This window comes from Lampris incognitus, chromosome 3 (assembly GCF_029633865.1).
Source record: "Lampris incognitus isolate fLamInc1 chromosome 3, fLamInc1.hap2, whole genome shotgun sequence".
Lineage (NCBI taxonomy): Eukaryota > Metazoa > Chordata > Actinopteri > Lampriformes > Lampridae > Lampris > Lampris incognitus.
The window spans coordinates 52,596,359-52,612,285 of NC_079213.1; the positions used below are offsets into that span (position 1 = coordinate 52,596,359).

Here is a 15,927-nt window from a genome sequence, read left to right on the forward strand (position 1 = left end):
AGTCAGGTGAGACACTGTATTGTTTATAAGGGTGGGATACCTGCAGTCAGGTGAGACATTGTAATGTTTATAAGGGTGGGGACACCTGCAGTCACTGTACTGTTTATAAGGGTGGGGACACCTGCAGCAACTGTATTGTTTATAAGGGTGGGATACCTGCAGGCAGTGTATTGTTTATAAGGGTGGGGACACCTGCAGTCACTACATTGTTTATAAGGTTGGGGATACCTGCAGTCAGGTGAGACACTGTATTGTTTATAAGGGTGGGATACCTGCAGGCAGGTGAGACACTGTAATGTTTATAAGGTGGGGACACCTGCAGTCACTGTACTGTTTATAAAAGTGGGGACACCTGCAGCCACTGTATTGTTTATAAGGGTGGGATACCTGCAGTCATTGTATTGTTTATATGGGTGGGACACCTGCAGTCACCGTATTGTTTATAAGGGTGGGATACCTGTAGTCACTGTATTGTTTATAAGGGTGGGACACCTGCAGTCAGGTGAGACACTGTATTGTTTATAAGGGTGGGGATACCTGCAGTCAGGTGAGACACTGTAATGTTTATAAGGGTGGGGATACCTGCAGTCACTGTACTGTTTATAAGGGTGGGGACACCTGCAGTCACTGTATTGTTTATAAGGGTGGGGACACCTGTAGGCACTGTATTGTTTATAAGGTTGGGGACACCTGTAGCCACTGTATTGTTTATAAGGGTGGGATACCTGCAGGCAGTGTATTGTTTATAAGGGTTGGGACAACTGCAGTCACTACATTGTTTATAAGGTTGGGGATACCTGCAGTCAGGTGAGACACTGTATTGTTTATAAGGGTGGGATACCTGGAGTCAGGTGAGACACTGTATTGTTTATAAGGGTGGGATAACTGCAGTCAGGTGAGACACTGTATTGTTTATAAGGGTGGGATACCTGCAGTCAGGTGAGACACTGTATTGTTTATAAGGGTGGGGACACCTGCAGTCAGGTGAGACACTGTATTGCTCATAAGGGTGGGATACCTGCGGTCAGGTGAGATACTGTATTGTTTATAAGGGTGGGATACCTGCAGTCAGGTGAGACACTGTATTGTTTATAAGGGTGGGGACACCTGCAGTCAGGTGAGACAATGTATTGCTTGTAAGGGTGGGATACCTGCAGTCAGGTGAGATACTGTATTGTTTATAAGGGTGGGATACCTGCAGTCAGGTGAGACACTGTATTGTTTATAAGGGTGGGATACCTGCAGTCAGGTGAGACTCTGTATTGTTTATAAAGGTGGGGACACCTGCAGTCACTGTACTGTTTATAAGGGTGGGACACCTGTAGCCACTGTATTGTTTATAAGGGTAGGACACCTGCAGTCAGGTGAGACACTGTATTGTTTATAAGGGTGGGGATACCTGCAGTCAGGTGAGACACTGTATTGTTTATAAGGGTGGGATACCTGCAGTCAGGTGAGACACTGTAATGTTTATAAGGGTGGGGACACCTGCAGTCACTGTACTGTTTATAAGGGTGGGGACACCTGCAGCCACTGTATTGTTTATAAGGGTGGGATCCCTGGAGTTAGGTGAGACACTGTATTGTTTATAAGGGTAGGGATACCTGCAGTCAGGTGAGATATTGTATTGTTTATAAGGGTGGGTAATCACAGAAAGTTGAATCAACTTTCTGTGATTACCTTTCCTGGATTATTGAGCATGCATAAAGACACTTTGTTCTTCAACATCTATCCTTGTGAGGACATGTTTGAGTGTTTAGCAATCAGTGTCACATGGTGATACTATCAACCTTTTTGCTCTTACTATTTTTTGAAGAATTTATCTCAGGTCTTGTTACTCATTCTAATGAGATTGTAATTGTCTGCGATTTTAATATTCATCTGAATAAGGCTGCTGATCCTCTAAGTAAAGCCTTTCTGGCACTTGTTGATACTTTGTTCACTCAGATTGTTCGAGTCAACTCATTGCAGCGGTAACACCCTCGGTTTGGTTTTCTCTAAAGGGATAGCTGTTTCTGACCTGAATGTCTTGGCAACCACATCTGCTGTGTCAGATCATTTTCTCATTAAATTTGCAGCATTATTGGGTTGTCCAGTTAATGTCAGCACAGATATAATTGCCGCTCATGACACTGGTCCCTCAACTGCAGCTGCATTTGGCCAGCAGCTGCCTGAAGTCTTGGCTCCTTTCACTGTGGTAACTGACTCTGTTGAAAATGTCACTAGTGACCTAGAAAAGGCTCTGGAAATCCAGCGACTGTCAGACTTGGGTGACACCAGAGGCTTTTTCAGCGCTACTAAGGCTACCTATGGTCCAAGCAACCATGGTTTAAACCCCCTGTGGTCAGAGTATGGGCAGGAGCTGCTGAAGGACAATGATTTCATTAATGCCCAATGGAAGGAGCACGTCCAGGAACTCCTCAACCACAACAGCACAACTAAACCAGACATTGCCAGCCATATTCCCCAGAGTCCCATCGGAGAGGACACTGGGGAATCTCCCACCATGCCAGAGGTTCAAGATGCCATCAGGAGCCTTAAGAACAACAATGCCAACAGTCCAGATGGGATCCCAGCTGAGATCTTAAAGGAAGATGGACCAGAGCTCCTGTACCACATCCGTAACCTCCTCCGCAAGGTCTGGGGAAAAAAGAAGAACTTCCCTCAGAGTTCAGGGATGCTCTAATAGTGGTCATCTTCAAGAAAGGGGACAAGGCGGGATGTGGAAATTAAAGGGACATATCACTCCTGTCAACAACAGGCAAAGTCCTCGCTCGCGTCCTTGCAAACTGACTGCTACCACTGGCTGAGGAAGTATTCCCAGAATCTCAGTGTGGCTTCTGCCCATCCAGAGGTACAGCAGACATGATATTTACAGAACGCCAAGTCCAGGAAACATGTTGGAGGAAAAGGCAGCCTTTGTACACAGCTTTTATAGACCTGACAAAGACCTTTGACTCAGCAGACCATCAGGCTCTGTGGAGCATACTATCACGATGTGGCTGCCCTGACATATACATCAGAATATTGAGGCTTCTACATGACGGCATGTCAGTCACAGTGTTCCACAACAGCAGCTCTGAGTCAGAGCCCTTCACTGTGTAAACAGAGGTCAAACAGGGATGCATCATTGCACCCACCGTTTGCCATCTTGATTGCTACCATACCCCACCTCATTGGCGAAGAGCTGCCATGGGGATCCCAATCCTATACAGAACTGATGGCAGGCTCTTCAACCTTAATAGGTTCAAGGCCAAGAGCAAAGACTGCAACAGCACCATCATGGAGCTTCAGTATGCAGACAATACCACCACAGCACACTCCACAGAAGAACTCCAGGACATTCTAAATGCCTTTGCCAATGCATACAGAGCCCAGAGTCTAGAATTAAACATCAAAAAGACCCAGGTCTTATATCAACCTCCACCCAAGCAGCCATCTACCCAGCCCAACATAAAAGTGGACAACAAAGTTCTTGAAAATGTTGATCACTTCCCCTACCTCGGCAGCCTTCTCTCCTGAAAAGCTGACATTGACAATGAGGTCAACCATTGCCTGAGTTGTGCCAGTGGCACTTACACCAGACTCAGGAAAAGAGTCTTTGAAGACCAAGACCTAAAAGCCCAAACAAATCTCCTGGTCTACAGAGCTATTTTTCCCCCCATCCTGCTATATGAAGCAGAGTCACGGACCACCTACAGCAGGCACCTGAAAGCCCTGGAATAATACCACCAAAGATCCTTACGAAAGATCCTGAGGATCACTGGAAGGATAGACACACCAACATCAGCCTTCTGGAAGAAGCCAACATGACTAGCATCACCACCACAATAATGCAGCACCAACTCTGATGGACAGGCCATATCATGCACATGTCAAACACTCATCTCCCCAAACCGATCCTGTACTCCCCGCTGAAGGATGGTCAGCAAGCCCCTGGCGGGCAAAAGAAACATTTCAAGGACAATATCAAGTCCAGTCTGAAGAAATTTAACATCACATCGAGCAACTGGGAACACGTTGCACTGGATAGGCGCGCCTGGAAGAAATCTGTGCAGGAAGGACCTGCATGTCATGAAATGCAACTCCACTGGGCCGCAGAGAAAAAGCAACAGCACTGCAAGGAGAGAGAGAAAAAGGCTCAACCACCACCACCAACCACCCCCACTTGACCCTGTCCACACTACACCAAACTGTGGATTGCGAATCAGCTTCTACAGCCATCTCAAGACTCACAAGTAGACAACCCAATGGAGAGGAAAGTCATATTCGCTTCGACTGACCACCGATTATGATGATGATGAGCTGCTTATGCAGTCATCACATATCCCATCTTGTGGAATTCCCATGGGAGGAATGGGAGTCATGAAAAAAACTTACTCTCTTAGTTCTTGGCTCCCCTCTGTTTTCTATATACATGCTGCCCCTTGGCCAGGTCATTCAAAATGACGATGTGTTTTATCATTTTTATGCTGATGACATATACATGCCACTAAAACCCACAGAACCTAGTGCCCTAGCAAATCTCACAATTTGCCTCTCTGACATAAAATCCTGGATCTCTGAAAATTTTCTTAAATTTAACAGTGATAAGTCTGAGGTCATGCTGTTCTGTCCCCCAAATTCCATCCGCCCTTTGGTACTAATCTTGGTGGTGTGTCTGGTAGTCTTAAGCAGGCTGCTAGGAATCTTGGGGTAATAGCCGATGCTAACCTTGGTTTTGATCAAACGTATTGTTCAGTCATGCTTTCCTCAGCTCAATTTAATCTCCAAAATTAGGTCATTTTCTATCAATTAACAATCTGCAAAAAGTTGTACATGCTTTTATCTATTCTCGGCTTGACTATTGCAACGCACTTTACTAAAGTATGCGCAAGGGCTCCTTCCACCATCTGCAGTTGGTACAAAATACCACTACTCAGCTTATTACTGGGATGAAGAGACATGACCGTATCACTCCTGTGCTGGTCTCCATACAATGGCTCCCTGTTACATTTTATATTGATTTTAACATTTTATTGCTCACTTTTAAGGCTTTAAATGGTCTTGCTCCTACATACATTAGTGGTTTATTGACCAGGTATACACCCTCTCGACCATTAAGACCTGCAGATGGAGCCCTGCTGGTTATTCCCAGGTCTCCACCATTAAGACCTGCAGATGGAGCTCTGCTGGTTATTCCCAGGTCTCCACCATTAACACCTGCAGATGGACCCCTGCTGGTTATTCCCAGGTCTCCACCGTTAAGACCTGCAGATGGAGCTCTGCTGGTTATTCCCAGGTCTCCACCATTAAGACCTGCAGATGGACCCCTGCTGGTTATTCCTAGGTCTCGGTTTGTTCCAAAGGGTGGTCGGGTTTTTGCTGTTAGAGCCCCCACACTATGGATCTCTCTTCCTGTTGAACTAAGACACACCAAGTCTCTAGCTTCTTTTAAATCTCGTCTTAAAATCTTTCTTTTCATGAAATCTTTTACAAATGTTTGAAATTTGTTTTTATTTATTCATGCCATTTTTATTTTTACTCTTACTTATTTGGTCTTACTCTTGTTGTGTTATTGGCCTTGTCTGATTTTATTTCTTTGTAAAGCACTTTGTAACATTGTTTTAGAAAAGTGCAATATGAATAAAGTTATTATTATTATCATTATACACATGTGAAGAGAGACATTACATCATATGAAATTATTTTCTGGTCTGTGTCTTGTGTGATAGCCTTGATTTTGTTTACTGTGTCTTGTGTTATAGCCTTGATTTTGTTTACAAAGTGTGAGTTGTCAAGATTTTCCTGCATGACATCAGAACTGAAGAAGCCAGCGAGATGAATGTTAAAATATTTTTAAATCTAAATTGACTGTCCAATCCATGTTCTTGCTTTGTTTTGACAGCTTATATTTCTGGATGACTCATATATGAATCTACACTTGCTACATACAGTATGTTGTATATTATGTGTAAGTGTTTTTCCTCTCTCTCTCAGGTTTGCGTGGTCTGATGCTAGCCGTGATGCTCGCTGCTCTGATGTCATCGCTGACTTCAATCTTTAACAGCAGTTCCACTCTGTTCACACTAGATTTATACTATAGAGCCAGGCCAACAGCTACTGAGAGGGAACTCATGGTTGTGGGAAGGTAAAAACACACACACACACACACACACACACACACACACACACACACACACACACACACACACACACACACACACACACACACAAACATCACAGGGACATTTTTAGTGGAATTAGGATGGTGACATCAGCTCTGGGTGGGTTTGGCTTACAAAGGGTTTTTAACGGCCCTATTTAATTAGCCTCTTGCTCTAAAGAGTGGGGTCTGAGTAAACATAACATTGTTTAGTTAGTATGTGTTATGTTATAGTAGTTATAGTAGTAGTATGTGAATCATAAATCAGATTTACATACCGGATCGGTCCGGGCCCGGGTTACCAACAACCGCCAGCGGTACTGTTGGCCAGCAGGGTGCCGGTGGAAACTATGCTACTGTTGGGTGAAGGAGAAGGAGAGGGGGAAGGCCTGTTCAGAGGCAGCGGGAGAGGAGGAAGGGTACGAGTGTGGAGGTGAGAGTCGGAACTTTGAATGTTGGCACTATGACTGGTAGAGGGAGAGAGCTGGCTGATATGATGGAGAGAAGAAAGGTAGGTATAGTGTGTGTGCAAGAGACCAGGTGGAAGGGGAGTAAGGCCAGGAGCATCGGAAGTGGGTTCAAACTCTTCTACCATGGTGCAAATAGGAGGAGAAATTGGGTAGGGGGTAATTCTGAAGGAAAAGTATGTAAGGTGCGTTGGAGGTGAAGAGAGTGTCGGACAGAGTGATGAGTATGAAGCTGGAAATGGAAGGTGTGATGATGAATGTTATCTGTGCATATGCCCCACAAGTTGGATGTGAGATGGAAGAGAAAGAAGAATTCTGGAGTGAGTTGGATGAAGTGGTGGAGAGTGTACCCAAGGGGGAGAGAGTGGTGATTGGAACGGACTTCAATGGCCAAGGTGACAGGTGCCGGGCGGGTGTGGGGATACTCACAAGTCCTTGGTTGAGTGCCACCATGTTGGAGTTCTCCCCGGGGAATGAGAGGGTCGCCTCTATACGACTGCGAGTCGCTGGGGGCAAGGTTCTGACTGTTGTGTGTGCTTATGCACCGAAGAGCAGTTCAGAGTATCCAGCCTTCTTGGAGTCTCTGGGTGGTGTCCTGGATAGGGCTCCGCCTCGGGACTCTATAGTTCTGCAGGGAGACTTCAACGCTGACATGGGCAATGATGGAGAAACCCAGAGGGGCGTGATTGGGAGGAACGGCCTCCCCGATCTGAACCCGAGCGGTGCCTTGTTATTGGACTTCTGTGCAAGTCATGGATTGGCAATAACAAACACCATGTTAGAACATAAGGTAATTCATAAGTGTACTTGGTAACAGAACACCTTAGGCCAAAGATCAATGATGGACTTTGTGGTCATATCATCAGATCTGCGGTTGTATGTTTTGGACACTCGGGGGGGGGGGGGGGAACGCAGCTGTCAACTGACTGATCACCACCTGCTGGTGAGTTGGATCACATGGCGGGGAAGGCTGCCGGATAGATCTGGCAAACCCAAGCGTGTAGTGAGGGTGAACTGGGAACGTCCGGCGGAGGCCCCTGTCCATGAGGTCTTCAACTCCCACCTCCAGAAGAAGTTCTCGTGTATCCCGAGGGAGGCTGGAGACATGGAGTCTGAGTGGACCATGTTCAAAGCCTCTATTGTAGATGCGGCAGGCAGGAACTGTGGTCAAAAGGTCATCGGTGCCTGTCGAGGCGGCAACCCAAGAACCTGCAAGTGGACACCGGTGGTGAGGGAAGCCGTCAGGCTGAAGAAGGAGGCCTCTCAGACTTGGTTGGCCCAGGGGTCTCCTGAAGCAGCAGACAGGTGCCGGGAGGCCAAAAGGGCTGCTGCTTTAGCGGTGGCGAAAGCAAAAACTCAGGTATGGGAGGAGTTCAGCGAGGCTATGGAGGAGGACCTTCGGTTGGCCTCAAGGAAGTTCTGGCAAACCATCCGGCGACTCAGGAACGGGAAGCAGGGCTTGACTCAGGCTGTGTTCAGCCAGGGAGGGGAACTGTTGACCCGGGCTGGGGATGTTGTTGAGCAGTGGAAAGAACACTTTGAGGAGCTCCTCCTCAACGGAGGAGGTAGAGTCTGAAGACTCAGGAGAAGCCCCACCCATAACCCTGGCAGAGGTCTCTGAGGTAGTTAAAAAGCTCCTCAGTGGCAAGGCGCTGGGTGTGGATGAGATTCGCCCTGAGATGCTGAAGGCTCCGGACATTGTTGGGCTGTCTTGGTTGACACGCCTCTTCAGTGTCGCGTGAAGGTCGGGGACAGTACCTGTGGAGTGGCAGACTGGGATGGTGGTTCCCATATTCAAAAAGGGGGACGGGAGGGTGTGCTCCAATTATCGGGGCATCACATTGCTCAGCCTCCCTGGGAAAGTCTACTCTAGGGTGCTCGAAAGGAGGCTCCGACCGATTGTCGAATCTCAGATCCAGGAGGAACAATGCGGATTCCGTCCTGGCCGTGGAACAACGGACCAACTCTTTACCCTTGCGGAAGTGCTGAGGGGGGCATGGGCGTTTGACCAGCCAGTCTACATGTGTTTTGTGGACTTGGAGAAGGCTTACGACCGTGTACCCCAGGGCACTCTGTGGGGGGTACTGCGGGAGTATGGGGTACCGGGGCAGTTGCTACAAGCCATCCGGTCCTTGTATAACCAAAGTGAGAGCTGTGTCCGCATTCTTGGCAAAAAGTCAAACACGTTTTTGGTGGGTGTCGGACTCCGCCAAGGTTGTCCCTTGTCTCCGATTCTGTTTGTGATATTCATGGACAGGATCTCAAGCCGCAGCCAAGGTGAGGAGTGTGTCCATTTTGGGAACCTCAGAATTGCCTCTCTGCTCTTCGCAGATGATGTGGTGTTGTTGGCTTCATCAGAACGCGACCTCCGGCACGCACTGGGGCGGTTTGCAGCTGAGTGTGAAATGGCTGGGATGAGAGTCAGCACCTCCAAGTCTGAGGCCATGGTTCTCTACTGGAAAATGGTGGATTGCTCCCTCCGGGATGGGGATGAGCTATTACCTCAAGTGAAGGAGTTCAAGTAACACGGGGTCTTGTTCACGAGTGAGGGTAGGATGGAGTGGGTGATTGACAGGCAGATTGGTGCAGCATCAGCAGTAATGCGGACGTTGTATCGGACCGTTGTGTTGAAGAGGGAGCTGAGCCGGGAGGCAAAGCTCTCAATTTACCAGTCAATCTTCGTTCCAATCCTCACCTATGGTCATGAGCTTTGGGTAGTGACCGAAATGGTGAGGTCGCAGATACAAGCGGTTGACATGAATTTCCTCTGTAGGGTGTCTGGGCTCAGCCTTGGAGATAGGGTGAGGAGCTCGGACATCCGGAGGGAGCTTGGAGTACAGCCGCTGCTCCTTCGCATCGAAAGGAGCCAGTTGAGATGGTTCGGGCATCTGATTAGGATTCCCCCTGCATGGGCGCCTTCCTTGGGAGGTTTACCGGGCATGGCCAACTGGGAGGAGACCCCGGGGTAGACCCAGAACGCGCTGGAGGGACTACATGTCCAATCTGGCCTGGGAACGCCTTGGGGTCCCCCACGAGGAGCTGGAGGGCATTGCTGGGGAGAGGGACGTCTGGAGTGCCCTGTGCCCTACTTAGCTTGCTACCACCGCGACCCGACCCCAGAGAAGCGGCTGATGATGAGAGATAAGAGTTTGGTTTACTTTTTTACTTCGTGTTTGGTTTACTTTTTGTTTCATGTTTGGTTTACTTTTTTACTTCGTGTTTGGTTTACTTTTTGTTTCATGTTTGGTTAACTTTTTTACTTCGTGTTTGGTTTACTTTTTGTTTCATGTTTGGTTTACTTTTTTACTTCGTGTTTGGTTTACTTTTACTCCTTTTACTTCGTGTTTGGTTTAATTTTTATTTCGTGTTTGGGTTACCTTTTACTTCGTGTTTGGTTTACCTTTTACTTCGTGTTTGGTTTAATTTTTACTTCGTGTTTGGTTTACCTTTTACTTCGTGTTTGGTTTACCTTTTACTCCTTTTACTTCGTGTTTGGTTTACCTTTTACTTCGTGTTTGGTTTACTTTTTACTTCGTGTTTGGTTTACTTTTTATTTCGTGTTTGGTTTACTTTTTTATTTGTCACGCATTAAAAGCTGCACATGTTAACAAGAAACAGAAAAAAGCACCGGCTATGGTTATTAAATAAATCAAATACAGGTAAAATGTTTCCTTTTCATCATTCAGTTGTCCGTGATGGATAGACTACAGTTTTTAGGGTCAAGTTCTGTTTTTGTTTTGTTTTTTTTCCCCAACTTCGCGGACTTGCACCTTTGCACTATGCTATATAGTGGACTTTTATGTTCTATGGCATACATTTTCAGATCCCTCCAGGGAATACTCATACCACTATTGGTTGTGACTTAGACAAAGGATTTGGAAGTTATTGTCTTTGAAAGGGGTAACATTTTTATAGTTTCCCTCTGTGTGTCAAATTGAGACCATATTTCATAAATCTATGACGGTGTATGAAATGTCATGTCTACAATTTACCTTCTCACCAGAAATGTATGGAGAACAGAAAACACTCGTAGTAAAGATTTCTAGTTTATACTCTGCAGAGGTCACAAATGGAAAGAAAGAAAAATGTGTTTCCCAGTATTCAAAGTTGTATGGTACCAGTGTATGGTACATGTATGGTACATGGTACATACATGTTACCGTAAGTGGTTGTGTGAAGAATGAATGAAATAGAATGTGCAGACCACTTGAAACCCTGTCCATTTTCACATCCAAACACACTTGGCCAATCACTGCGGAAAGTGAGCATAGACTAGTGTTACTGTCTATGCGGTTCACGAGCCGCATGCGGCTCGTGAGACTTTGTTTTGCACCTCATATAGATCCACTGATAACAATAAGAATACAACTATAACTTACTTCTATAGGTTCCGTTTGTGTACTGTTTTAGCACATTGAAATGAATTATCCAGCAGATGGCAGAATACTGAAGATACGTCAGAGAACGTATGCTACGTAACAGCGTGGGATCATGGGTAGACGTATAGCCTATGTGTGTAGCTTTGTATTTGCGAAATGTTTTGCAAGCTCTGTGGCTCTTTGATGAATGGTCTTACTCATAAGTGGCTCTCCTAAGAAAATGAGTGAGTACCACTGGCATAGACTGTAGAATGTCAGTTTCTGAAACTTACAATAAATGTCTAGTGCCAATCCCACCATTTGCCTATTGTCAGTCACCTAATATAACACTTAATAAATGAAAGAAACAGACAGCTGACGTGAGGGAATGAACCACTAACCCACGTTTTTTGTCACATACCACAACCAATGGGGAAGCATGCATTATATGCATGGCGAGCCCCATAGGAAACAAGACAAACACTACATGGGGCAGCCTTGCTTTCTCCATATCATGAGTATGCAGTCCATCCATCCATTATCCAAACCACCAGTCACGTTGTAAATAACCAAAAGTCTGACACATCATGTATGAGTACAACAATACTACTGGCTGTATAAACTTCCATATAACTCATAATTCAATGACCAGTTGAGTAGCACAAAATGGTCCTTTTCTGGTGGCAGGACCTCATGTTAATCCTCGTGAAAATATCTGCCAGTTCAAACATGTAAGGCTGTACTATGCTGATCCTGCTCAATGGCTAGCACTAACAGAGCACTAACTAGTGTTCCCTGGCCACTGCATCATTGGGTCATTTGTTTACTTTGCTGGCAAGATGGCATTGTCAGTCATTTTGTGATCAGACCACGTCCACACAGTACTGGCAGGCATACTAGAGACTAGTAGGGATGAGTTTTGTAAGTACATTTAATTATGGTAAATGGTTCTTTGGTTCTGGTGCAGCCATAACAAACTGGAGCTGAACATGTTCAAAACAGTGGAGATGACAGTGGACTTCAGGAGAAGTCCCCCAATACTGCCCCCCCTTCCCATCATCATCATCAGTGACGGTCTTTCAGGGTTGAGTATGACCATCCTCCCTATGGGTCCTCAGGTTGGTGTGCAGGCCAATTCTGGACTGTGAGCAGGCCATATAATGGGAGGATGCCTGCGTGTGAAAGCTTTTTATGTGGAGTGGCTGATGTGCCTGCAGCCACCACACAGTCCTTGGCAGGGGTTACTGAATCCAACGGCATGGAGAATGAATATGATTGGGTCTTGCAATCTCCAGTACATAGTTCCATAGTTCTCTGCCTGCAACAGAGGGTGGTCTCTGGTTTCTGTTGCAGCCTTCATCCACCTTCACTGCCGTTGTGACCCGGAGACATCATCCACCAGTTCCACCCTTGAGGTCTTTGTTGGATCACACTTCATCTGGAACCTTCCCCTTGACCTAGCCACCTTTGATGACCCTACCAGGAGCCAAGCTCCAGACGGCAAAGCTCTTGGGATCATTGGTACACGCAAGCTTCTCCACCATGGCACGGTGGCAATCCAGGAGAAGACCCCCCCTTCACCATTCTCAACAACACGGTGTCCACAGTGAAAATCTATAGATTTCTGGGTTCCACAATCTCCCAGGATCTAAGGTGGGTATCCAACATAGACACAATCATCAAAAAGGCCCAGCAGAGAATGTACTTTCTCCACCAGCTCCAGAAATTCAACCTGCCTCAGGAACTACTGATTCAGTTCTACACTGCAATAATCCAGTCTGTCCTCTGCACATCCATCACTGTCTGGTTTGGTTCAGCCACCAAACAGGACAGGGAGAGACTACAACGGACAGTTAGGTCTGCAGAGAACATCATTGGTGCCAACCTGCCCTCCATTCAGGACTTCAGAAATGGGCAGGCAACATCACTGCAGAGTTAGTAACCCTGTTGTTAAATGTTTTCGACATAATAAGAATAATAATCTTTATCATAATATCTGTTCTGACATTTTCAGACTGTTTGTCCTGGTCTTGGTGTGTGTGAGCCTGGTGTGGATTCCTGTCATCCAGACTGCCAACAGTGGACAACTGTTTGACTACATCCAGTCAGTCACCAGCTTTCTGGCACCACCCATTACTGCTGTGTTCCTACTGGCCATCTTCTGGCCACGTGCCAATGAGCAGGTTTTACACGCGCACACACACACACTCACACACTAACTTATTGTAATTTAATGTAATGAAATATGAAGTGAAAGATATGTAATGCAGTTCATGGCACATATTGATAAAATGCCAAGATTAAGTAAAGGTAATTAATTAAAGTATGTAGTCAGTGTAACCCCTTTTTCACTGGCGGGCAACGCCAAGCACATTTAAACAAGACAAAAGCCCAATGCTACCAGTTACTAAAGTGTTACAATACAATCCAATGGCGCAACAGGATCCTGAATGCTCAGCAGTGGAATGGTGAGCTGGCTGAACTTCCTGTGTACTAGTAGGCTAGGGCCACTAATGACAGTATTAGTGATAAATAATAATAGAAATAATTAACCGATATAATAATCAATTTAGTAGCGCGGTGCCTCCACTGTGAAAATACTACACTTACCTAAGGCTAGTGAATGGTGTATCTTCCCAGAATTAAACAAACATGTGAATCAGTTATAATAGTGGTGAATGCAGATCTTATAACCCTGCTGTGTGCTGAATTACTGTACAAGCTTATTACCAGCACTCTAAAAGTAACCTAGGCTTTGCATAAGCGGAAATGAGCTGCCAGTACACCCGACATATAATTAATAATAATAGGATTTATTTGATAATAATGAGAGAGAGAGAGAGAGAGAGAGAGAGAGAGAGAGAGAGAGAGAGAGAGAGAGTGAAAGTACCACACGAGTGTAGTATTGTTGATTGAATAAAAAAAACCAAAGAGCTACCTGAAACCTAGGTTCAAGCTAGCTGTAGCTTTTTGCCTAAGTAGCGTTACAGACCAGTGTTAGTAGCACTAGCTGTGAATCGCACAGCTTAACACCCAATGAACAATAGCAATATGCTTAAATCGATAACAGATTATTGACATCGGTACATTAATTTAAATTACACAGGGTGTGACAACTGGTCACAATAAACAGGAAGAAAAGTATCAAAAATACCCAGCGCTTTCCGTTGGGGCCCGTTTGTGCACATAAAGCAGCTCTCTGAGCTGAGGGCAAGGCAGCAACCGCTACGATGCCCAGGCAACGAGATAAAAGTGTGTGTGTGTGTGTGTCAGTATAAATGCAATTTCAGGTTACTCAACCCATCACTCCCTCGACCGGGAGGCTGTGTGCAGTCCAGAGGATGGAAGGCGTAGTGCTAGCCTAGCAACTGGCAGGTGTCGGCTCCCCATTAGCGTCCTCAGCCGTAAGATGGCCACTGGTTGCAATGATCAGAAAAACCCTGGCGAAGATGGTGGTCCTCCGGTGGGCCCAGCACCGGAGAGCAGATGAAGCGAGTCCTCTTTGGACAGCAGACAGGTCCCAGGAATGGAGCAGAGTGGCTCACCTAGTTAGCTCACAGTCCAGCGCAGCCCGATGACTTCTTGCTAGCCTCCACAACTCAAGTCAGCTAACACACTAGCCCTGGATGCTAAATCCACTTAGCTAGCTAGCGGCTACACTGGCTATGGGCCATAGACAAAATAATCGTAATACTAAAAAAATAACCACACAAGCAAGCATATGACCACGGGCCAATCGCAACACTCCTGAACTCAAATGCGGGCCTAGTACACGGGCTGTGTATAAAGTCTCCGCGAAACTGGTACTGAGATGGAGCAGCAGAAAATGGACCTCTCCCCAGGGAGTACTGGCTTGGACTCCACCTCTTCCCTCTCCGTGAGGAGATAGAATGTTGACATCCTCGCGATTTCACGGGCATAATAACTTTACACAGTATCATTGGATGATAACAAAATTCAAATAAAAATACAAAGAGCAAATACATTTCATTGGTTTACATGTTTAGAAACTTATAAGAACATAGGAAATGCTTAAGACACAAAGCATGCTGGTAAATGAAGTACCACAAAGTATGTACAGTAAGCAGTATGCTAAACAGTACAATGTCATAACATATGCATTACAATAAACAGTATTATACTAGGCCTCTATTTACATCCTAGGGACCTAGGTTTTAGAGGTCCTTACATCAGTATCCCACCTCAGGTCACAGACGTCTGGAGAGCATGTTGCTGCTGACATGATGGTATGGTGTTTCTGAGTGCTAGCTATAGTCGACACAGCACCAGTACTTAGAAATGTGTTTAGACAGACAAGATGGACAGTTTCTTTATAAAGTAATAACAGGAGTTACAGCTCACTGCTGCACTCCAAGCTGCAGAAATACTTATAAAAGAGAGGATCTGTTTTAACACCCATTATCATCATCAGCCAGTAGAATTAGACTTCAGTGTATGGTTAGCTGCCCTGCTGCCATGTACTGCTGCTGAATGTTTTGATACAGGACAAACACACGTGTTGGAAACAACGGTGGCAGGACACATGATTAAAACATGATGCTGATGTAGTGATGCCACTGATGGACAAGCAGAAGCAATGTAGAAGCTTGATGCAGGCTTGATGTCGCTTGATGCAGCTAGGAATACATGGACTGCCTGCAGTAGCTTTGCTCCAAAAATCCAGTGTTTATGAGGGTGAGGACTGTTTACTGGTAAGTTGACGGCACACAAGCAACAATGGCAGTGTGGGAACATGGCAGCACGAATTCGCGTTTGCAGCGGCCTCACCCAGTACCCTCCACGCAGTGTCTTTGTCCACATCTGCATCTAAGTTTGTTTTCGTTTGACGGCTGGGAGAGCTGGCGCTGGATCGGCTGGGAGAGCTTGGTCTGCTGCATCCTGTGGGCCCAGGGACCACAGCCCTGCCTGGAGCTGTGCCTGAAGAGGAAACACTGGG

The 15,927-nt window shown here is 46.0% G+C and overlaps 1 protein-coding gene across 1 annotated transcript in view; it reads left to right on the forward strand.

Annotated features, from left to right (window-relative positions):
* Nucleotides 1-15,927, forward strand: part of slc5a9 (solute carrier family 5 member 9) — a 551,736-nt gene that overhangs the window by 532,473 nt on the left and 3,336 nt on the right. Inside the window, exons 11-12 of the mRNA XM_056275631.1 lie at nucleotides 5,980-6,130; nucleotides 12,985-13,153. Coding sequence (XP_056131606.1) covers nucleotides 5,980-6,130; nucleotides 12,985-13,153 — 320 coding nt within the window. The remainder of the gene's footprint in view (nucleotides 1-5,979; nucleotides 6,131-12,984; nucleotides 13,154-15,927) is intronic.